General features: G+C 44.9%; 1 protein-coding gene across 1 annotated transcript in view; it reads left to right on the forward strand.

Annotated features, from left to right (window-relative positions):
* LOC149433196 (vomeronasal type-2 receptor 26-like) overlaps positions 1-21,505 on the forward strand; it is a 95,680-nt gene extending 74,175 nt beyond the window's left edge. Inside the window, exons 6-8 of the mRNA XM_089664531.1 lie at positions 1,259-1,569; positions 11,518-11,641; positions 20,601-21,505. Coding sequence (XP_089520657.1) covers positions 1,259-1,569; positions 11,518-11,641; positions 20,601-21,505 — 1,340 coding nt within the window. The remainder of the gene's footprint in view (positions 1-1,258; positions 1,570-11,517; positions 11,642-20,600) is intronic.
* The last annotated feature ends 3,401 nt before the right edge of the window (positions 21,506-24,906 follow it).

Genomic DNA, 24,906 nt, shown 5'->3' on the forward strand with positions numbered 1-24,906 from the left:
CCTAGCATCTGCTATGTATTTAATGGCCCTTTGGATGGGTGTTGTTTCTGTTGTTTGGTGTGTGCTTTTTATTTTTTTTTTTAAGGAAGCCAGTAATGAAATGTAATTTTTCAGCAAATAAACTGGTTCTAAAGGTTGAAGGCCTTTTACTTTTACGCTTTTTGTGCATGAAGGTAGAAAAATGCAGTGTGCAGCTCCCCCCTTACCCCCCCCCAATACTTACCTGAGCCCAATCTTGATCCAGATATGTGCATGAGAGCAGCTGCTCTCCTAGCTATCTCCCTCCTCATTGGCTCAGGCATAGCAGGTGGAGCCATTGGATCCTGCTGCTGCCAATCACAGCCAGCGAGGAAGGAGCTGTAGGTGGGGCCAAGCTGAACTCTGTGTGTCTTATAGACTTACAGGGCTGGCTCTGTAGCGAGCATGCATGAGTGCCCCCAGAGCAAGTGGCTTGCTCTGGGGGCATTTGGCAGCAAATGACCCAAGAAAAGGAGGATTGGGGCTGCTCTATGCAATTGTAGAGAGCAGTTAAGTGTAATATGCTTGTTATTTTACAAAAAAGCCATAAGAAACATACTCTGAGTCTGGTATTTTAAGGGGGCTACTAAAAAATAAAGGAAAATCCATAGCAGAGCCTTAAACAGATAAACCGGGGCCAACACATATATTAAATGAACGCCAAAGATATGAAATGATGCCACAGTGGATGGAGCCTGATGGAGTCGCTGAGATACTAGTTCCCCCACATGTCCACTTTCTACTTTTGATTGATATCAGGCATCGGGCAGTTTCTATAGCCATAAGAAGGCTGTCTGGTGTCATAAACACTCTTTATGAATTCCTTTAGGTGTGTCTGACTTACTGTAAATATACAGTATAAGATTTCAGCAATCAACAGCAGCAACTAGCTCTCCCTGCAAACACTGCTTGATCTGTCCCTAATATGATATACGACTGTCCACCAGTATCTCAGTTTTCTCTCTAGTGTTCTGATCGTCTCTGCTAGTGGTCCCTGCTAGTGGTCCTATGGCTTCTTCCTCCTCAGTCTGCTAGTATCTGGGGAAGCAACCTTAGGAAATAGTCCAAACCTCTGTGAGGGGTCCCTAGTGAATATTGCCCGTTCTTCAGACTCCACTCCTCAGGGAACCCAGACATAGTCAGAGTAGGGTCCAGGTCACTCCACCATGCTCAGTTTGTGACAACTAAGTATATTGAGTATTTTCTTACAAGATCTAGAAATAATCTGATGGACACTGAGGGCTGGATATAAATATTGATTTCCCTTTGTCCGGTTGCTTTTCTTTACTTAATGCGTTTTATCTTTCTATATTCGAATTGAAGTTGTATCATCTTTTAAAAGAAATTAAATATGAATTTGGATTACTCGAGCCAAGATCATTTTTTAATGAATACGGAGAATTTGTTTATCATTACAAAATAACAAATTGGGTATTTAAGGATAATCTCACTATGATTTATAATGATGTGGGAAATTTTACATCCTGGGCACCAGAAGATCAGCAATTACAAATGAATACTAAAGCCATAACATGGAAGCTTGGCAATGAGGTAAGTCCATGATATACACTCACCAACCACTTTATTAGGTCCACTTTGCTAGTACCGGGTTGAACCCCCTTTTGCCTTCAGAACTGCCTTCATTCTTCATGGTATAGAATCAACAAGGTGTTGGAAACATTCTTCTGAGATTTTGTTCCATATTGACATGATAGCATCACGCAGTTGCTGCAGATTTGTCGGCTGCACATCCATGATGAGAATCTCCCGTTCCACCACATCCCAAAGATCCTCTATTGGATTGATATCTGGTGACAGTGGAGGCCATTGGAGTACAGCGAACTCATTGTCATGTTCTAGAAACCAGTATGAGATGATTTGAGTTTTGTGACATTATCCTGCTGGAAGTAGCCATCAGAAGATGAGGACATTGTAATCAGAAAGGGATTGACACAGTCACCAAAAATAATCAGGGATGTCATGGCATTTAAACAATGCTCAGTTAGGACTAGGAGGTTCATAGTGTGCCAAGAAAATACCGCCATTACCAGCTTGAACTGTTGATACAAGGCAGGATGGATCCATGATTTCATGTTGTTTACACCAAATTCGGACCCTACCATCTGAATGTTGCAGCGTAAATCGAGGCTCATCAGACCAGGCAATGTTTTTCCAATCTCCTATTTTCCCATGTTGGTGAGTCTGTTTGAATTGTAGCCTCCGTTTCCTGTTCTTAGCTGACAGGAGTGGCACCTGGTGTGGTCTTCTGCTGCTGTAGCCCATCTGTTTCAAGGTTTGATGTGTTGTGCATTCAGATATGGTATTCTGCATACCTTGGTTGTAATTAGAGATGAGCGAATCGAACCAGGCGAACCGGAATTCGATACGAATTTCAGGAAAAATTCGATTCGCGTCGAATCCGAATATTTGCCTACTTCGGGTGCGCGAATCGGATTTTTCCCAATCAGCCGGCAAAAGTGTCCCTGCAGAGAGCTCCGCTATTTCTGACATTTCTCTGACAGTTCCTTCACATGTACAGCGGTTGAAACATTGTATCTATTAGTTTCCATTTAGGATACAGATGTTTCAACCGCTGTACATGTGAAGGAGCTGTCAGAGAACTGTCAGAAATAGAGGAAATCTGCACATACACTTTTTGCCGGTTTGGAATTCTTATTTTCATCCTACTTCTTCTTATTCTTCTTCATCCTCATCCTCAGAAGAAGAAGAAGAAGAGGATGAGGATGAAGATGAAGAAGAAGAAGAAGTAGGATGAAAATAAGAATAATTCCAAGCCGGCAAAAAGTGTATCTGCAGAGCTCCTCTATTCTGCAGATACACTTAGAGGAGCTCTGCAGATACACTTTTTGCCGGCTTGGAATTAATCTTATTTTCATCCTACTTCTTCTTCTTCTTCTTCATCCTCATCCTCAGAAGAAGAAGAAGAGGATGAGGATGAGGATGAAGAAGAAGAAGAAGTAGGATGAAAATAAGAATAATTCCAAGCCGGCAAAAAGTGTATCTGCAGAGCTCCTCTAAGTGTATCTGCAGAATGTGATTTATGGAAACAAATAGATACAATGTTTCAACCGCTGTATGGAGTGAATGTCCCAGAACTGTCAGAAATAGACTATTTCTGACAGTTCTATGACATTCCCTCCATACAGCGGTTGAAACATTGTATCTATTTGTTTCCATAAATGGATCCATTTATGGAAACAAATAGATACAATGTTTCAAACCGCTTTATGGAGTGAATGTCCCAGAACTGTCAGAAATAGACTATTTCTGACAGTTCTATGACATTCCCTCCATACAGCGGTTGAAACCGCTGTATGGAGTGAATGTCACAGAACTGTCAGAAATAGACAGAAACTGTCACAGAACTGTCCTTCTTCTCATCCTTCTCCTTCTTCTCATCCTTCTTCTCATCCTTCTTCTCATCCTTCTCCTTCTTCTCATCCTTCTCCTTCTTCTCATCCTTCTCCTTCTCCTTCTTCTCATCCTTCTCCTTCTTTTCATCCTTCTTCTCATCCTTCTCCTTCTTCTCATCCTTCTCCTTCTTCTCATCCTTCTCCTTCTCCTTCTTCTCACCCTTCTCCTTCTTCTCATCCTTCTCCTTCTCCTTCTTCTCATCCTTCTCCTTCTTCTCATCCTTCTCCTTCTTCTCATCCTTCTCCTTCTCCTTCTTCTCATCCTTCTCCTTCTCCATCTTCTCATCCTTCTCCTTCTTCTCATCCTTCTCCTTCTCCTTCTTCTCATCCTTCTCCTTCTTCTCATCCTTCTCCTTCTTCTCATCCTTCTCCTTCTTCTCATCCTTCTCCTTCTTCTCATCCTTCTTCTCATCCTTCTCCTTCTTCTCATCCTTCTTCTCATCCTTCTCCTTCTTCTCATCCTTCTCCTTCTTCTCATCCTTCTTCTCATCCTTCTCCTTCTTCTCATCCTTCTTCTCATCCTTCTCCTTCTTCTCATCCTTCTTCTCATCCTTCTCCTTCTTCTCATCCTTCTTCTCATCCTTCTCCTTCTTCTCATCCTTCTCCTTCTTCTCATCCTTCTTCTCATCCTTCTCCTTCTTCTCATCCTTCTTCTCATCCTTCTCCTTCTTCTCATCCTTCTTCTCATCCTTCTTCTCATCCTTCTCCTTCTTCTCATCCTTCTCCTTCTTCTCATCCTTCTCCTTCTTCTCATCCTTCTCCTTCTCCTTCTTCTCATCCTTCTCCCTCTTCTCATCCTACTTCTCATCCTTCTCCTTCTTCTCATCCTTCTCCTTCTCCTTCTTCTCATCCTTCTCCTTCTTCTCATCCTTCTCCTTCTCCTTCTTCTCATCCTTCTCCTTCTTCTCATCCTTCTCCTTCTCCTTCTTCTCATCCTTCTCCATCTTCTCATCCTTCTCCTTCTTCTCATCCTTCTCCTTCTCCTTCTTCTCATCCTTCTCCTTCTTCTCATCCTTCTCCTTCTTCTCATCCTTCTCCTTCTTCTCATCCTTCTCCTTCTTCTCATCCTTCTTCTCATCCTTCTCCTTCTTCTCATCCTTCTTCTCATCCTTCTCCTTCTTCTCATCCTTCTCCTTCTTCTCATCCTTCTTCTCATCCTTCTCCTTCTTCTCATCCTTCTTCTCATCCTTCTCCTTCTTCTCATCCTTCTTCTCATCCTTCTTCTCATCCTTCTCCTTCTTCTCATCCTTCTCCTTCTTCTCATCCTTCTTCTCATCCTTCTCCTTCTTCTCATCCTTCTTCTCATCCTTCTCCTTCTTCTCATCCTTCTTCTCATCCTTCTTCTCATCCTTCTCCTTCTTCTCATCCTTCTCCTTCTTCTCATCCTTCTCCTTCTCCTTCTTCTCATCCTTCTCCTTCTTCTCATCCTTCTCCTTCTTCTCATCCTTCTCCTTCTTCTCATCCTTCTCCTTCTTCTCATCCTTCTCCTTCTCCTTCTTCTCACCCTTCTTCTTCTTCTCATCCTTCTCCTTCTCCTTCTTCTCATCCTTCTCCTTCTTCTCATCCTTCTCCTTCTTCTCATCCTTCTCCTTCTCCTTCTTCTCATCCTTCTCCTTCTCCATCTTCTCATCCTTCTCCTTCTTCTCATCCTTCTCCTTCTCCTTCTTCTCATCCTTCTCCTTCTTCTCATCCTTCTCCTTCTTCTCATCCTTCTTCTCATCCTTCTCCTTCTTCTCATCCTTCTTCTCATCCTTCTCCTTCTTCTCATCCTTCTCCTTCTTCTCATCCTTCTTCTCATCCTTCTCCTTCTTCTCATCCTTCTTCTCATCCTTCTCCTTCTTCTCATCCTTCTTCTCATCCTTCTCCTTCTTCTCATCCTTCTTCTCATCCTTCTTCTCATCCTTCTCCTTCTTCTCATCCTTCTTCTCATCCTTCTCCTTCTTCTCATCCTTCTTCTCATCCTTCTCCTTCTTCTCATCCTTCTTCTCATCCTTCTTCTCATCCTTCTCCTTCTTCTCATCCTTCTCCTTCTTCTCATCCTTCTCCTTCTTCTCATCCTTCTCCTTCTCCTTCTTCTCATCCTTCTCCTTCTTCTCATCCTTCTTCTCATCCTTCTCCTTCTTCTCATCCTTCTCCTTCTTCTCATCCTTCTCCTTCTTCTCATCCTTCTCCTTCTCCTTCTTCTCATCCTTCTCCTTCTTCTCATCCTTCTCCTTCTCCTTCTTCTCATCCTTCTCCATCTTCTCATCCTTCTCCTTCTTCTCATCCTTCTCCTTCTCCTTCTTCTCATCCTTCTCCTTCTTCTCATCCTTCTCCTTCTTCTCATCCTTCTCCTTCTTCTCATCCTTCTTCTCATCCTTCTCCTTCTTCTCATCCTTCTTCTCATCCTTCTCCTTCTTCTCATCCTTCTCCTTCTTCTCATCCTTCTTCTCATCCTTCTCCTTCTTCTCATCCTTCTTCTCATCCTTCTCCTTCTTCTCATCCTTCTTCTCATCCTTCTTCTCATCCTTCTCCTTCTTCTCATCCTTCTCCTTCTTCTCATCCTTCTTCTCATCCTTCTCCTTCTTCTCATCCTTCTTCTCATCCTTCTCCTTCTTCTCATCCTTCTTCTCATCCTTCTTCTCATGCTTCTCCTTCTTCTCATCCTTCTCCTTCTTCTCATCCTTCTCCTTCTCCTTCTTCTCATCCTTCTCCTTCTTCTCATCCTTCTCCTTCTTCTCATCCTTCTTCTCATCCTTCTCCTTCTTCTCATCCTTCTTCTCATCCTTCTCCTTCTTCTCATCCTTCTCCTTCTGCTCATCCTTCTCCTTCTCCTTCTTCTCATCCTTCTCTTTCTTCTCATCCTTCTCCTTCTCCTTCTTCTCATCCTTCTCCTTCTCCTTCTTCTCATCCTTCTCCTTCTCCTTCTTCTCATCCTTCTCCTTCTCCATCTTCTCATCCTTCTCCTTCTCCTTCTTCTCATCCTTCTCCTTCTCCTTCTTCTCATCCTTCTCCTTCTTCTCATCCTTCTCTTTCTTCTCATCCTTCTCCTTCTCCTTCTTCTCATCCTTCTCCTTCTCCTTCTTCTCATCCTTCTCCTTCTTCTCATCCTTCTCCTTCTTCTCATCCTTCTCCTTCTCCTTCTCCTTCCTCATCTCCAAGGGCATTTAAATTAAAGGTACAGTGTTCTGCACTAATTTAAAGGCTCTCTGAAGCCTAGAAACCCTTTTTATAAGTTATCTTCGTAGCGAATAAATTCGCATCGAATCGAATTTCTTCCTGAAATTCGCCGAATCAGCCGAATCGAATTTTTGAATACTTCGCTCATCTCTAGTTGTAATGAGTGGTTGTTTGAGTTACTGTTGCCTTTCTATCATCTCGAACCAGTCTGCCCATTCTCCTCTGACCACTGACATCAGCAAAGCATTTTTGTCCACACAACTGACTCTCACTGGATATTTTCTCTTTTTCGGACCATTCTCTGTAAACACTAGAGATGGTTGTGTGGGAAAATCCCAGTAGATCAGCAGTTTTTGAAATACTCAGACTAGCCCGTCTGGTACCAACAACCATGTCACATTCAAAGTCATTTAAATTCCCTTTCTTCCCCATTCTGATGCTCGGAACTTCACCAAGTCATCTTCATTATGTCTAGATGCCTAAATGCATTGAGTTGCTGCCATGTGATTGGCTAATTAGCAATTTGTGTTACCAAGCAATTGAACAAATGTACCTAATAAAGTGACCAGTGAGTGTAAACTTGGAATAACAATAAAGATGAAGAATTTGGGATTAATTAGAAAAATCGGAACTGTGTAGAGATACATTGCTATTACAGTCTTGGATTACAATATTATATGTGCTGAGATTGTATGTACAAATATTAATTTGATGTCTCAAGCCTACACTTAGGAAGCAGAGTCATTTTTACATTTTTGCTATGGGCCTGTTTATTTGTTAAATTCCAGTGAAACTGTAAAAAAATAAAAGTCGGCTGCTACAAAAACTGTATCTGCTGACTTTTAAAAAACAGCCACTTACCTGTCCCTTGATCCTTTGGTGTCCTCTATGCAACTGGTTTCACTGTCCGCCCCGTGTTCCTGGCTCCGGCATCTTCAGTGTGGACACCCGGCTGTGACAGCTTGTGACTTTACAGCCGGGTGCCCACTACGCATGCGCAACACCTGTCACATGTCCCAGAAGACTACAGGGGGACAGTCTGGGTGACTATGTCCAGTGGATATAACAAGTGACAGATCATGCTGAAGAGTGGCCCATGGGGTGCATGAGGTGCAATCCTCAGCTGTCATATTACTAAAAGCCAGGAGAGAGAGAGTTTATATAGTGCCAACAGTTACACAGCACGTTATAATATAAATATATTTATATATTGTATATATAGGGTGGACAGCAGCAGCAGGAATCTTAGCTCGCAACCAGGTATGCCCCCCAAAAAACCCCCCAAAACAAACAGAATACAAGGAGATTACAGCACAGAGCGCTTAATGCATTGCTCCTATTAGTTAAAAAAGAATCCAGTCACTTGAGATATCTCTGCCCTTATAATCACTGACCTGCACAATGCAGTAGAAATAAAGATACACAGGGACGGACTGACCATTGGGGAACTCGGGCACTGCCCGAGGGCCCGAGGTCAGTAGGGGGCCCCATGAGATGTCCCTGGTACCTTTCATAGGCTTTTTTGGGTGTGGTTTGAGTGTGGGCGAAGACACAGGGGCCCCATGATCCCCTATTGCCCGGGGACCCCATGAGTTGTCCGCCCGCCCCAATATTGCCAAACGTATTGGGCCAGCCCTCCAAATCTCCAGATTCACTTGTTCCAATCATCTTCATGGGCACAGGTGTATTCAATCAAGCCCCTAGGCATGCAGACTGCTTCTACAAACATTTGTGAAAGAATGGGTCGCTCTCAGGAGCTCAGTGACTCCAAGCGTGGTCCCGTGATAGGTTGCCACCTGTGCAATAAGTCCATCCGTGACATTTCCTGGCTACTAAATACGCTCAACTGTTAGTGGGATTATAACAAAGTGGAAGTAACTGGGAACAACAGCAACTCAGCCAGCAAGTGGTAGGCCACGTAAAATGATAGAGCGGGGTCAGCGCATGCTGAAGCGCACAGAGCGCAGTAGTTGCCAACTGTCTGCAGAGTCAATAGCTAAAGACCTCCAAACTTTGTGTGGCCTTCAGATTAGCACAACAACAGTGCGTAGAGAGCTTCATAAAAAGGGTTTCCATGGCCGAGCAGCTGCATCCAAGTCTTACATCACCAAGTGCAATGCAAAGCGTCAGATGCAGTGGTGTAAAGCACGCTGCCACTAGACTCTAGAGCATTGGACATGTGTTCTCTGGAGTGACAAATCACGCTTCTCTGTCTGGAAATCTGATGCATGTGTCTGCATTTGGTGGTTGCCAGGAGAATGGTACTTGCCTGACTGCATTGTGCCAAATGTAAAGTTTGGTGGTGGGGGGTTTATGGTCTGTAGTTGTTTTTCAGGGGTTGAGCTTGGCCCCCTAGTTCCAGTGAAAGGAACTTTTAAGACATTAGAACACTAAGACATTTTGGACTATTTCATGCTCCCAACTTTGTGGGAAGATTTTGGGGATGGCCTCTTCCTGTTCCAACATGACTGTGCACCAGTGCACGCAGCAAGATCCATAAAGACATGGATGAGCGAGTTTGGGGTGGAGGAACTTGACTGGCCTGCACAGAGTCCTGACCTCAACCCCATAGAACACCTTTGGGATGAATTAGAGCAGAGACTGCGAGCCAGGCCTCCTCCCCCGACATCAGTGCCTGACCTGACAAATGTGCTTCTGGAAGAATGGTCCAACCTTCCCATAGACACCCTCCTAAACCTTGTGGACGGCCTTCCCAGAAGAGTTGAAGCTGTTATAGCTGCAAAGGGCGGGGCCAACTCAATATTGAACCCTACGGACTAAGACTGGGAGGCCAATAAAGTTCATGTGTGTGTAAAGGCCGGCCAACCAATACTTTTGGCATATAGTGTATGTCTGTGTTCAGATCTTAATGGCTTACAAATATACAACACATGAGATGCTAAAGGAAGGAAACCTCAAGAATGAAAAAAAAGAATCACTTTGATGCAGTTGGATAACTTGAACATGTATTGCAATGTACATGAACCAAAAATTCCTGTTTTTTATGCAAAAGTTTTCTAGGAATAAATAAGAGTGTATGGTATTGTGGAGAGTTCATTTAACATTTTAGTGTGAGTGTGTGTACTTGTCAAGCAGGGCCTGATCTAGCCTGTCTGATGTGGGGGTGCAGGGGGGCAGAGGATGTGAGATCAGTAGGGTAGTATACAGGGGGTCAGCAGGGCAGAGGATAGGATCAGCAGTTTATAGGGCAGTCTATAGAAGCCATTAGTTTGTAGGACAGTGTACATGGAGTTATCAGAGAAGAGGGCAGTGTGCAGCTGGACAATGTACAAGAGTCAGTATGGTAGTGTACAGGGGGTCAGCAGAGCAGACAATAAGGGGCAACAGAGCATATGACAAGGATCAGCAGGGTGGAGAAAAGGGGTTATCAGGTCACCAGGATGGAGGACAGGGGTCATCAGTGCAGAGAGCAGGGGTCATCAGTGCAGAGGGCAGGGGTCAGCAGGGCAGAGGGCAGGGGTCAGTAGTACAGAGGGCAAGGGTCAGTAGTGCAGGAGACAGGGGTCATCAGTGCAGAGGGCAGGGGTCACTAGTACAGAGGGCAGGGGTCAGTAGTGCAGGAGACAGGGGTCAGTAGTGCAGAGGGCAGGGGTCATCAGTGCAGAGGGCAGGGGTCATCAGGGCAAAGGACAGGGGTCAGCAGGGCAGAAGACAATGGTCAGCAGAAAAGAGGACAAGGTCATTGCTGGCAGAGCACTCAGATCTCCTCCTCCCTCCCCCACACTGTAAACAGCCTCATAGCTCCTCCACACCACAGCACATAGCTAAGATTGGATTCCCTTACAGACACAGCATCCATCTGCACAGTGTGTGGCTGGCTACAGATAGAAGCTGTGTCTGTAAGGAAATTCAAGCAAATCCAGCTATGGGCTATGAGGATCTGTTAAGTGCCCTCATATCATGTCTCAGCACCCCCATAAAATCATCCCTCCCAGCACACATTATATTATCCTCAAATTTCCCATTTTGGAAGAAATCCTCCCTGCCAAACCCCTCTCCCAGTACAAATCCTATCCCCCAAATCCCCCCTCCTAGCACAATCCCCTCTCATTCCCCCTCCTAGCACAACCCCCTCCAAATTACTCTTCCCCGCACAAATCCTCTCCAGCCCTATCCTCTTAATCCAAATTCCCCCATCCCCTCCTAGCACAAACCCCCACCCCCTGCACCCCCCGCATGAAAAAATCCCACTCTTAGCTCAAATCCCTCCACTCCCAATCCCCCCTCCCAGCACATATCCAACCAAACTCCCTCTTTGCACATATTCCTTCTCAATCCCCCACCTAGCACATATCCCCCCCTCCAATCTCCACTCCTAATATGTTCCCCCCTCCTAACACATATCCCTCCAATCCCCCCTCCAAACACATATCTCCCCCAATCCCCCCTCCTAGTCCTAGCATATTCCTCCTCCCCCCAATCCCCCCTACAAACACATATCCCCCCAATTCCCCTACAAACACATATCTCCCCCAATGCCCCCTTCTAGTTATAGCATATCCCCCCATCCCCCCTCCTAGCACATATCCCCCTCATTCCTCCTAATAGCACATATCCTTCCACCCCAATCCCCCCTTTTAGCAACTATACCCCCCCAATTACCCTCCCCAACACAGATATTCACCAATCCCTCTACCTTTCATTCCAAGCACGAATTACGAGCACAAGTTACCCTCCAACCCCTCACATTATGTTCCCCACCTGTAAATCCCCCCCCACCCCCACAGGAGAAAGGCTGTGCTGTGTCCTCCTGTCAGTGCAGAGCTCCTCCACACACAGGATCGTTTGTTCGGGCTGCACACAGTGTAATTACCATGGGATAATAGTCTCATGGGATGTGATAGACCTATACAAAATACTACTAATAATAATATCTGAATTTCAGGTCCCAGTATCTCGATGCTCAGAACCCTGCTTACCTGGCTGCAGAAAAAAGGTTGGATCTTCTGTTCACAAATGCTGCTATGAGTGTGTCCCATGTCCAGAAGAAGAGATATCCAACATTTCCGGTAGTTTGTGGGTTTTTTTGGTCTGTATAGAGATTACCACTATTGCCCTCCAGAGGATTCCCCCCCCCCCCCCCCTCCCTTCCTGACCAGGCCATTTTTTGCGTTACGGCACTGCGTTACTTTAACTGACAATTGCGCGGTCATGCAACGCTGTACATAAATTAAATATATGCCCTTTTTTCCCACAAATAGAGCTTTCTTTCTGTGGTATTAATCACCTGTGCGTTTTTCATTTTTTGCGCTATAAACAAAAAAAGACTGACAACTCTGAAAAAATATATATATTTTTGACTTTTTGCTATAAAACATATCCAGTAAAAAAATTAAAAAAGTCAAATTTCTTCATAAATTTAGGCCAGAATGTATTCTGCTCCATGTCTTTACATGTCAATCTCAATACGTGTAAATTATTTGGTTTACGTGAAAGTTATAGCATCTACAAATGGCGGTATATATACTGAGATTTAAATTTTTTTATACTAGTAATAGCGGCGATCAGCGACTTATAGCGAGACTGTGGTGGGCATTCTGACACTGGGTGGGAACTGACTAACTGCCACTGACATCCCAATGACACTAATACAGTGATCAGTGCTAATAAAAAGCACTAACACTGTACTAATGACACTGGGCAGGAAGGAGTGGTGCAATCAAAGGGTTAACAGTGTGTTGTGTGCTGTTTTACATGATGTGCAGTGTGTTTTTACTAGGGAGACATGCTGCTGTGTATTTCTCCTATGTGCAGAGTAATACACAGCAGCATGTCCTTGCTGAAGGAGAGAGATCTGTGTTGCTTACACACAGGTCTCTCCCCTGTCAGTGATACTTGGCAGTCTCCAGGTGTCGGTGGGGAATCTCCGGTGGAAACCCGGTGATTGACATCCCTAGCCGCCAATGATGGTGTGGGTAGGGTGAAAGTGCGCGCCCCCTGCCTGGATATGCAAATCACGTATACATACGTCATTTTGCGCAGCCCTACCACCTTGTAGCAGTAGTTCTACTATAGGGTGGTGGGAAAGCAGTTAAAGTGTATGAAGGTAAAAAAAATGACTCAGTACATTACTACAAGGTAAGCTCATTTTCACAGGATTTGTACACCGCAATAACAATAAATGGTGTCAGCTCTGCCCAATCATCTTTTACTACTGCTACTGTACTGAACAACCAAATCCCTCCCCATCTTTTAAATATAGAGAGCAATTGTTCTGTAATCTTAGATAAGAACTGGGAGGGTTGAGACAACACTGGGATAGGACAGCTCTTTATTTCCTGCGGAATCAAAAGGTATTTTTTGCACTTTTCAAAAACATTATTCGTGCCGAGCAGTCATTGTGAATGGTACATGTTGGTGGACTGTGTGCATTGGATAATGTGACTGGCAATGGATTTATGTGGGTAGGGGTGAACGTACCTAGGTTCAGTCTGAAGCAGGATCTAAGAACATGGCTAAGTTCTGGTGCCGAATCTGAAATTCTGTCACAAATTCTATTAAAATTCTCGATTTCTCAAGTAATGATGAGCCATACCCACTTGAGTTCGGTCCATTGTGCGCTCTGCAAACTTTAACTACATTTGGATGCCAAAATATAATCCTATTGAAATCATGGGAGACAAAAATTAGAAGTCTGTCGTGGCCATTTTCTAGACTAATAGACAAGGGATTGTCAAGTAAGTGGCATGAGGGGGTGCTGCAGGGTACTGCCCGAGAAATGTACCTAAGCAAAAAAAAAAGTTGAAAAATGTCTGTTTGGCAGGCATGACATGCTTTAAGAACAATATTAAACAAATGCAACATTTCCTTAAATACCGAGCCTGGGGTTCCCTAAACTGCCTGTGAAGCAATGCCCCTGTACTATGTATGCAAGCTACTGCAACCAACCTGGCATTTACAAAGAAAAATGTAACACTGCCTACTTAGGAGCTGCTGAAGTTTTTATAGTCCAGTTTTATAGTCCCTATAGTCCAGTACAGACAGGCAACACACATTTCCTCAGTCAGACTTGCATCCAGGAGACATTGACCAGTCCCTGAGCTTTGTTTTGAAGTTTTATTAGGAGATTTTAACTGGGATAGGGTTAGGGTTGTATGGGATGCCCAATGGAACTGAGGTCAGCTTTCTGGAACTATACAAGTCTTTACAGCAAAAAAAAATTCTCTTCTTGGAGAGCTAGCCAGCATCCCGCTTGTACCACCCCAGACCCTAGATACTCCTTATCCAGCTGTTCTGGGGGAATCCCTGAGCAGGGGATCCAGTGTCTGTCACTTTAAAGTAAGACAGTCTTGGGTAGTTGCTAATCTGGTTTCCCACCAGAGTGCTCCTTCCCCTATCTGGCCCATAGGGTGAAGGTCTACTCACTCAGCCCTTCTCCTGTGTTGATGATGGGTTGGTGGCTGCTATCTGGCCTGCTAGCTGTGCTGCTCCTTCCCTGCCTAACAAGTGCCTAACAAGTGGCCCTCTCTAAAGGGGCCGGTGAAGTCCCAAGCTTTCCTCCTTCCAAGCTTCCTGCGTGGAGTAGAGACCCAGAAATGTAACTCCACATCAATCCATATAGCTAACATGATATCATAAAATAACCCGCACTGCCTATGTAAGCCAACAATACAACTCACATAAAAACACAGATGATAAAGGAAGCTGCTGTTATAAAGTGTTACAACACCTCAATGCATTCAGTGTAACCCCTCCCCCCACCATGGGCAACAATGCTACCTTACCCTCTATTTAGGTGACAAAAAATAAAATAAAATGAATCAGAATGAATCAAAGTCTTATATCCATAGAATAGTCCACAATAAAAGATTCATCCAATAATGTGTGAGTGCTCTGTGATAGTTTTTACACCAATGAATAGTGCCAAATACACTCACTGGCCACCTTATTAGGTACACTTTGCTAGAGCCTAAAAATCTCCCCCCCACCATTACACCACCAGCCTGAACCATTGATACAAGGCAGGATGGATCCATGCTTTCATGATGTTTAGGCCAAATTTGGACCCTACCATCTGAATGTTGCTGCAACCAGTCTGCCAATTCTCCTCTGGTCTCTGACATCAACAAGGCATTTTAGTCCACACAACTGCCATTCACTGGATATTTTTTTTTCTTTTTTCAGACCATTCTCGTAAACCCTAGAGATGGTTGTATGTAAAAATCCCAGTAGATCAGCCATTTTTTAAATACTCAGACCAGCTTATCTGGCACCAACAACCATGCCACATTAAGAGTCACTTAAATCCCCTTTCTTCCCCATTCTGATGCTCGATTTGAACTTCAGCAAGTTGTCTTCACCACGTCTAGATGTCTAAATGCATTGAGTTGCTACCATGTGATTGGCTTATTACCAGTTTATGTTACCAAGCAATTGAACAGGTGTACCTAATAAAGAGGCCGATGAGTGTAGAGTGCTCCAAGGATGTGTTTTCAGGTTGGGGTTCATCCAATGAGGGACAACAGGGATTTCACACCTCATTCATCAGACAACTCTGATCCCTTGCATTAACAAGTGAGTCAATAAGGCTTGGTTTCCCATGGATCATGAGGCTCAGCTCCCCCAATGGTCTTCATCCAGCTCCCCAGTGGACACGTGTCACAGTCCTTATGGTAGCTTGAAAGCTGAAGTCTAAGTAGCACTTTCAGAATCCGAAAAGTTTACAGAATGTACAACGAATGGAAATCAAGTACATTCAGCTCATCACTACATGAGAAACCTAGAACTTTAATAATAAAATTATATCACACTTCAAACTTGTAACTTGTATAGTGAGGATATAAATATCCTTTTCCTCCTTCGAGGCCCACTGCATCCAGCTCTTCTCTCCCACCCCTCTGAGGATTGCAGTAATCTATCAGCCTCCTGGACCCATATCCCACTTCCTGGACGACTTTGCCGCCTGGCTTCCCTTCTTCCTCTCCTCTGAGCTACCGACCATCATCCTTGGGGACTTCAATATCCCCATCAATGTCAACAACCCGGCTACTTCCCAACTCCTCCTTCTAACCTCCTCTTTCGCTCTCACACAGTGCACACAGTCCTCCACCCACACCAATGGGAACACCCTGGACCTCGTTTTCTCCCACCTCTGTACCCTCCACAACTTCACTAACACCCCCTTCCCTCTCTCTGACCACCACCTCCTCACGTTCTCTGTCTCCCCCTCCTCTAACTCCCCCCAAAGCGTAAAACCATCACCAGCCATAACCTCCGCAACCTGAACCCGGCCCCTCTCCACTTGGCAGCTGACCGTCTGTACCACAGTATCCTTCCCCTGTCATGCCCTGACCTGGACACTACTGCGTACAACGACTCACTGTCGGCTGCCCTAGACTCCCTGGCACCCCTAACCACACGTTACATCAGACCCCGACCGCTTCAACCCTGGCAGAATGACCATACAAAATGTCTCAAACAACGCAGTCACACGCTGGAGCGATTATGGCGCAAAACCAGATCCCCTCGAGCGTTCTCCCTCTACAAATCCGCATTCCTCACCTACACCTCCTCCCTCCACGCCGCCAAGCAAGCCTACTTCGTAACCCTCATTAACACCCTCTCCACCTGTCTTCGCCAGCTCTTCTCCACATTCAACTCCCTGCTCTCTCCCCCCCCACCTCCACTCAGTACCTCACTCACTGCCCACGAGATTGCCAATCATTTCCAAAACAAGATTGACGCAATCCGTAAGGACATTGTCAATTCACAATCTACCTCTGCACCTAGCCTCCCTCCCTCCATCACCCCTTCAACTCTCCCCTCCTCTGACCTCGCAACCGCACTGCCCCCCACCACACCTAACGTCCTGCACACTATAACCTCCCCAACACTCCGCTCCTTCAGCCTTGCTACCACTGAGGAGGTCACTAAGGTCTTCACTGAAGCCCACCTCACCTCTTGCCCCCTGAACCCTATCCCCTCTCATCTTCTCCGGTCACCCCCCTCCTCCATCATTCTCTCCCTCACCCACATCTTCAATCTCTCCCTCTCTACTGGTGCATTCCCCTCCCCCCTAAAGCATGCGCACATCACCCCCATACTCAAAAAACACTCCCTGGACCCCACTGACCTGAACAACCTTAGACCCATCTCCCTGCTGCCACTCACTTCTAAGCTCCTTGAGTGCTTAGTCTACAATCACATAAGCGCCCACCTCACTGACAACAACCTCCTTGATCCACTACAGTCTGGCTTCTGTCCCCTACACTCCATCGAAACCGCCCTACTTAAAATCACTAACGACCTGCTAACCTCCAAAGCTAATGGCCACTACTCAGTCCTCCTACTCCTCGACCTCTCCGCGGCCTTCGACACATTCGACCACCCTCTCCTCCTTACTAAACTACACTCCCTTGGCATCAGGGACTCTGCTCTCTCCTGGTTCTCCTCTTACCTATTCCAACGCTTCTTCAGCGTTACCTATAACGCTGCCACCTCCCCCTCTCTCCCCCTCTCTGTTGGGGTCCTCCAAGGCTCTGTCCTCGGACCCCTTCTCTTCTCCATCTCCCTTGGCAAACTGATACAGTCCCACGGCTTCAACTATCACCTCTATGCCGATGACACACAAATTTACCTCTCCACCCCTCACCTAACCCCCTCACTCTCCGCATCACCCACCTCCTAAACGACATATCAGACTGGATGTCTCTCCATTTCCTCAAATTAAACCTTTCCAAAACCGAGCTCCTAGTTTTCCCCCCAGTCTGCGCCCCCCCCCCCCATCCTCTCTATCACGACTAACAACGCCACCATCAATCCAACCCCACACGTCAAAGTCTTAGGTGTCACCCTGGACTCAAACCTTTCCTTCCAACCTCATGTCCAATCACTATCAAATTCATGCAGGCTCTGTCACGGATCGCAAGATCGCTGCCACCAACATGCAACAATCTCACGATCGCGACCACCAAATACGTCACGATCGCAGCGTCAGACCCCAGACCTTCTCACCAAACTTGTGACCGAAGGACTGGCCAATCTAAAACCGCGATGTGACGTGCGTAATAATGCCACACCCAGCTGCCCCCTGCACAACGATTTTCCAGCTAATGGAAAACGATCGATGTACCAGCCGTCGAATCGATTGGTACTGGGTCAGGTTAACTACGCAACTAACCCTTCTTCACACTGCCATCACCTCCTTTTTATCAGAGAAAGAGGAAACCCGGGGTTCAGCTATAACACTATTATGATTGAAGTAATTGTCTGTATAAAACGGTCTGCAGGCCGGTTATACAGAGGTTAAAACAAACAGTAGCGTTCTCTTAAAAGGCAGGGATTCGTAAATTGCAATTGAGAGCTTATAGAAACAGTTCAATACTTTCAGAAGGAAAGATTTATTACTAAGAGGTGAAACGGGTGCAATAAAAATATTTACAGAAAAATATGTAACTAAAATATATATATATATACATATATAAAGACTATAGCACAGCAAAGAGATAATAGGAAGGAAGTTAAAGGGTTAAGTTACTTGCCAGTACGCCTTGGCTTGTAAGCAGATCCAAGTTACAAAGCGAAAGGGTCTCCCCAGGTGGTATTGATGTTAAAATGGGAGATGTCTTTAACTTAAATTACTGAGGCCTACTAGCCTGTTTTTAAAATGTCCCAGCAGGGGGGGTCGCTCTGAGTAACTGACCAATACTCTGTTTAGGGAGGGATTGTCGGGCGGAACCCTAAATTAGAACCAACATCTTTCATAATTCATATTCTGGTCTATAACTTCTCAGCTGCACGAGTGATAGTCCCCTTGCGGGTATATTATTACACAGACAAGTCTGAGGATTATTTAGATATGAATTATGAAATTATATGCTGCACAGTTCATGAGATCTATGTTTCTGCTTCCTTGAGCGTGCAAGACAAGTTGAGTAACCTATTAAACGATTTGCCTGCTCATTGTTCATCCGATGATATGTCCTGCTTTTATGTATGTCTCTCATATTCCAAGATATGAGACATAGGATAAAAATTGATTTGAGGAATGTTCATTTAATTCTGCCACCTATGCTGCTAGGTTTTATGAGGTTAAAACCTCTTTCAATTCCTGGGAAAGCTGCCTTATCTCTGTTACGAGGTGAGAAATTACACAGGTTCTTGGGCAGAGAGGGTCTGTCTCTCTTGGGAACACTGGCCTTATCCTGGCCTAGGTGAGAAAGGCTACACTTTCGCAGACTGCTCGGCACCGAACTAGGGATGCCTTGCCCTGCCATTGACCCATAACCAACACACACACATCTGTCACTGTGCCTCTCAGGAAGGGAGGGGGGGGAGAAGGATAAGTAGGAAGATGGAGATGCCTACAAAATGGTTGCACTGCGTCCATCTCTGATGCGCAAGTTTGAGACAGGCTCCACCTCTGCAACATCTCCAAGATACGTATGTTCCTCACCCCAGACACCACTAAACAACTCGTACACTCCCTTATTATCTCACGCCTAGACTACTGCAACTCCCTTCTCACCGGCCTACACCGAAACACGCTATCCCCGCTCCAGTCTATCCTGAACTCAGCGGCTAGACTCATCCACCTCACCAACCGCTCCACTTCTGCCACCCCCCTCTGCCAATCCCTTCACTGGCTCCCAATTGCCCAATGCATTAAATTCAAATTACTAACTCTGACATACAAAGCCATTCATAATGCTGCCCCAAACTACCTCACTGACCTGATACCCAAATACCACCCTACCCCTGCCCTTCGCTCCTCCCACGCCCGACTGCAGGACTTCTCCAGGACTTCTCCCATCCTCTGGAACTCCCTACCGCAATCCATCAGACTGTCACCTACCCTCCTCACCTTTAGGCGCACCCTGAAAACCCATCTCTTCAGGCAAGCCTACCCCACCCTCACCTAACATCCGTTCTCCTCCACTCCTCCTACCACTCCATCCCCCTCAGCCACTTCCTCCTGTACCTCTACCCCCTCCCTCCTAGATTGTAAGCTCGAAAGAGCAGGGCCCTTGAACCCCTCGTGTATTGTATTGTTACTGTATTGTCCCATGTACTGTCCCCCACTATAATGTACAGCGCTGAGCATACCTTTTGTTGCTATATAAATACTGTATAATAATAATAATACTTCTCCTGTGGATCACGGGGTGCAGTTCATTCTGCACTCCTTTGACCAGTTTTCAGCTGACAGCCGGCTGAAGCCCACTGTTGGCTGAATTTACTCACCTGGTCCAGACTGGGGAAAGATCCAGTCTGGAGCAACTCCTGGCTCATCCTCTCTGCAATGCACTGAGAGCCTGAACCAGCCGCTCCCACCCCTCCACAGCTCAGCGCTCCAGTGAGTGTGTGTGTGTGGGGGGGGGGGGGGGGGCGCGAGAAAACAGCGGTGACTGACAATGATCAGACCAGCTGTGAGAACTCAGTGATCGGTGATCATGTGATCGCTGAGTTCTTACACTTAGAGTAGGTGGGGACAGATGTAGCTTCGGACCGATGCTGCATCCACCTAGGTAAGTATGTTTTTTTTTAAAAAAAACAAGCCCACGCTTCTCTTTTGATGATATTTGGAGGAGATCAAAAGGTAGCAGATAAGGGAATTTCATTATCAGGTTTACATACACTTTGGATTAATGCTCCACCTTTATTACTTTTTCTGCTTATAACAAATTTTCTCTACATTTTTGTTTTTTCTTTTTTCTTTTTTCACATACTTTGCAATTTCTTAAAAGCATCAATCATGTTTTCATATTTAATACTGGCCATAGCCAGTCTCTACATACAAGGAGGTCCAGAAACCCTATTTTTATGTTACATGATAGCTATAGAACCAGAGAAAAAATAAAACAAAAGATCAATCTATAATACAACTTACATTGACATTTAAATACTATTCACTCTCCCACAATGAACTGGAAATCGAATTGCTAGCTGTGAGGCAAAACAGTACATATGTTTTTGTTCTTAGAAACTTTGACACAGATGCTCATTGTGTTTGTATTGATCTTCCTGCAGACAGTGAAAACTGCATGAAATGTCCTGATGATGAATGGCCAAATGAGAAGAAGGATCGGTGTGTTCCAAAATTGGTGGAATTTCTCTCCTACACTGAGGATACAATTGTTGCAGTATTCTCAGCTGTCTCCATCTTCTGTTGTCTTCTGACTGGTATAATATTGGGGATATTTGTACATTACCAGGACACCCCCATTGTTAAAGCTAATAACCGGAACCTGAGCTATCTCCTCCTGGTCTCCATCATGCTGAGCTTCCTCTGTGTCTTCTTGTTCCTCGGCCGTCCAGTAGATGTGACCTGCATGCTGCGTGTAACCTCTTTTGGTGTCATCTTCTCAGTTGCCATCTCTTCTCTACTTGCCAAAAGTATCATGGTGTGTATTGCTTTTAAAGCCACCAAACCTGGAAGTCCCTGGAGGAAATGGATGGGAGCCAAACTACCCAATCTTATAATCTGTGTGTTCTCACTTGTTCAGGTCATAATCTGTGTCACTTGGTTGTCTATTTCTCCTCCCTTCCAGGATCAGGACACTCACTCTTATCAGGGAAAGATCATCCTTCAGTGTAATGAGGGTTCAGTTATCGGCTTCTACTCTGTCCTGGGATATATGGGGCTTCTGGCAGCTGTGAGCTTCATTATAGCTTTCTTAGCCAGGACATTACCGGACAGTTTTAATGAGGCCAAGTACATCACCTTCAGCATGCTGGTGTTCTGCAGTGTCTGGATTGCCATGATCCCGGCCTATCTGAGCACTAAAGGGAAAAACATGGTGGCTGTGGAAATTTTTGCTATAACGGCATCAAGCATTGGACTTCTTGGTTGTATATTTTTCCAAAAATGTTACATAATTCTGTTCAGACCTGACCTGAATACAAAAACAGGTTTGCTTGAAAACAGAGGATAATATATATTTTTAGTGTTTTATATAATATAAAGAAAGAGATAGAAAATTACTTTGTTAATGTTACAGTTTCATCTATAACAGTGCAAATGTTATTTTCTCAGTGTATTGAGAATGATCTCTGTTACATTTTCATATTTCAGGCTTTTACAAAGGTCCATGCATTTATTTATTGCTCTCCTGAAAAGCTATGGACATCTCTGATATCTGACACTTTGAATTTGTTCAAAACCTTTTTCCCTGTTGGGTTTAGAGGTTCCTCTTACTGGCAGCCACATCACTACAGAACAGCCTTTTTCATCCAGGGTGCCCAACTTTCTAGCCGCTGACAACATTATTATTATTATACAGGATTTATATAGCACCAACAGTTTGCTCAGCGCTTTACAATATAATGGGAGACAATACAGTAACAATACAGTTCAATACAAGAGGGATTTGAGGGCCCTGCTCCTTGGAGCTTACAATCTAGGAGGGAGGGGGTAGGGGTACAAATGGTAGTAACTGTGGGGGATGGACTGGTTGGAAGAGTAGAAGATTGCATTATTAGCTGAGGGCAGGATAGGTTTCCCTGAAGAGAGAGGTTTTCAGAGATCGCCTAAAGTGAGCAGAGTAGGCGATAGTCTGATAAATTGGGGTAGAGAGTTCCAGAGGATGGGGGAATCTCTGGAGAAGTCCTGGAGATGAGTATCGGGGGAGGAGACAAGGGAGCTAGAGAGTAGGAGTTTTTGCTAGGATTGGAAAGTACGGTTTGGGTGATATTTAGAGACAAGATCGGTTATGTAATTTGGGGCAGAGCTATAAATGGTTTTATACGTTATTGTTAGTGTTTTGAATTTTATCCATTGGGCGATGGGAAGCCAGTGGAGGGATTGGCAGAGAGGGGTGGCAGATACAGAACAGTTAGTAAGGTGGATGAGTCTGGCAGCAGCATTCGTTATAGACTGAAGAGGGGATAGCCTGCGATGAGGTCTGGCCAATGAGGAGGGAGTTACAATACTCAAGGCGAGATATAACCAGGGAGTGAATAAGTTGCTTAGTGGTTTCTGAGGTTAGGAACGGTCGTAACTTGGAGATGTTGCGGAGGTGAAGCCTACAAGATTTGGACAGTGATTGGATTTGGGGCTGAAAGGACAGATTGGAGTCTAGGATTACACCTAGTACCCTGGCATGAGGGGAGGGACTGATGATTGTATTATTGATCTTGATGGAGAAGTCGGGGGAGGGGACACGGGCTGGGGGGAATACTAAGAGCTCAGTTTGGAAAGTTTGAGTTTGAGGAAGTGGAGTGACATCCATGTCACATAAACAACCAATGATGTCATCAGTTGATAAGAAGGACATGGGGCCCCTGCACAGCATCCATGCTTGTCCCTCTCCTTCCCCTCTCTGTCAGCTATGAAGACATTAACTGAGTGAGAAAGAGAAACTGAGGGAGAAGAGAAACAATGGAATACTAGCCAGTACCAGTGTGCAAAGGTGTATTTGCTTTGAAAAAATAAATCACCTCTGATGTTGAGTGCCCCACATGTGCTGATGTTGTTGCGTTGTCTGAAATTGTTAGTTAAATTTTCTACATTTTGAAATTTGCGCCTTGAGATTGTGCAAAATTTTAAAGGGTGCCTTGACTAGAAAAGGTTGAAAATCACCACTACAGAGCACAATAGTTACTTATTGAGGGGAGGAGCCACAATGACCAGATGGGGGGTTGGGGGAAGTATCCAAAGCATCCTCAAGTATCAGGTACCAGTCCCACCCATAGGTCTTCAAAAGAGAAATTTCACTTATGACTTTCCACACAAGAAAATATTAAACATGTTCTTTTATAATCTGTTTGTAATATATGTTTTAGTGACAGAATTGTTTTAAATACACTGCTCAAAAAAATTAAAGGAACACTTTTTAATCCAAGTATAGCATCAAGTCAATGAAACTCCTGGGATATTGATCTGGTCAGTAGTTATGTATCAGAGGGGGTGTTAATCAGTTTCAGCTGCTTTGGTGTTAATGAAATGAACAACAGGTGCACTTGATGGGCAACAATGAGATGACTCCCAAAACAGGAATGTTTTTTACAAGTGGAGGCCACTGACATTGTTTTCCCTGCTCATCTTTTCTGTTTTTCACTAGTTTTCCATTTTGTTAGGGACAGTGTCACTACTGGTAGTATGAGGCGATACCTGGACCCTACAGAGGTTGCTCAGGCAGTCCAACTCCTTCAGGATGGCACATCAATACATTCCATTGTCAGAAGGTTTGTTGTGTCTCCCAGCACAGTCTCAAGAGCATGGAGGACATTCCAGGAAGCAGGCAGTTACTCCAGGAGAGCTGGACAGGGCTGTATAAGATCCTTAACCCATCAGCAGGACTGGTATCTGCTCATTTGTGCAAAGAGGAATAGGATGAGCACTGCCAGAGCCCTATAAAATGACCTCCAGCAGGCCACTGGGTGTGAATGTCTCTGACCAAACAATCAGAAACAGACTTCATGAAGGTGCCCTGAAGGTTCAACAACCTCTAATGGGCCCTGTGTTCTCTGCCTGGCACCATAGAGCTTTATTGGCATTTGCCATTAAACACCAGAATTGGCAGGTCCACCACTGGCGCCCTGTGCTTTTCAGAGATGAGATCAGTTCCCCCTGAGCACATGTGACAGACGTGGAAAGGTCTGGAGAAGCCATGAAGAACATTATGCTGCCTGTAACATCCTTCAACATGAGTGTTTTGGTGGTGGATCAGTGATGGCCTGGGTAGGCATATCCATGGAGGGACGCACAGACCTCTACATACTAGACAATGACACCCTGACTGCCATTAGGCATTGAGTCCTCAGTAGGTTGATAATTTTCATTTCCAGCAAACAATGGGGCATCCTTACATTCCCAACACTATACCCAGTCCATATCATTACAGATATCCAGCAGGAGATTTTTCCCCATTGAGATCTGATGTGTTGTCAAAGTGTTCCTTTACTTTTTTTGAGCCGTATATATTGTATGTAGATGTATCTGGCTATATTAACAAATGCAGTTTGCTATTGTGTATTTTAATATTAGTTCAAGTTGATGCAATCATACTCATAATAAGTTCACACTTTAAGAGATATATCACTTCATTTTAACCCTTTTGCTACCACATGGCATACGTCAGCAGCAGTGGTGGGATTTACACTCATTCCTGACTGACAAGGCAATTGTTGGCTGTCAGGTGGAAGTGATCAGGAAGCTGTACAACTGTTAAATCTCTTCCATGGACCCCAGTAGTGTGGTTTCCCTCACTATGTTTCCTGGGCTCTGCTGTCTCATCTGAAAAAAAAGTAAAAAACAAAAAGACTTTGCTTAGAACAGGGTTTCTCAACTAGGCTTCCTCCACAAGTTGCTAGGGGTTCGTTGAGCAATGAGCAA

Source organism: Staurois parvus, unplaced genomic scaffold (assembly GCF_062004578.1).
Source record: "Staurois parvus isolate SC_StPar_1 unplaced genomic scaffold, SC_StPar_1.0 ptg001938l, whole genome shotgun sequence".
In the NCBI taxonomy this organism is placed as follows: Eukaryota; Metazoa; Chordata; class Amphibia; order Anura; family Ranidae; genus Staurois; species Staurois parvus.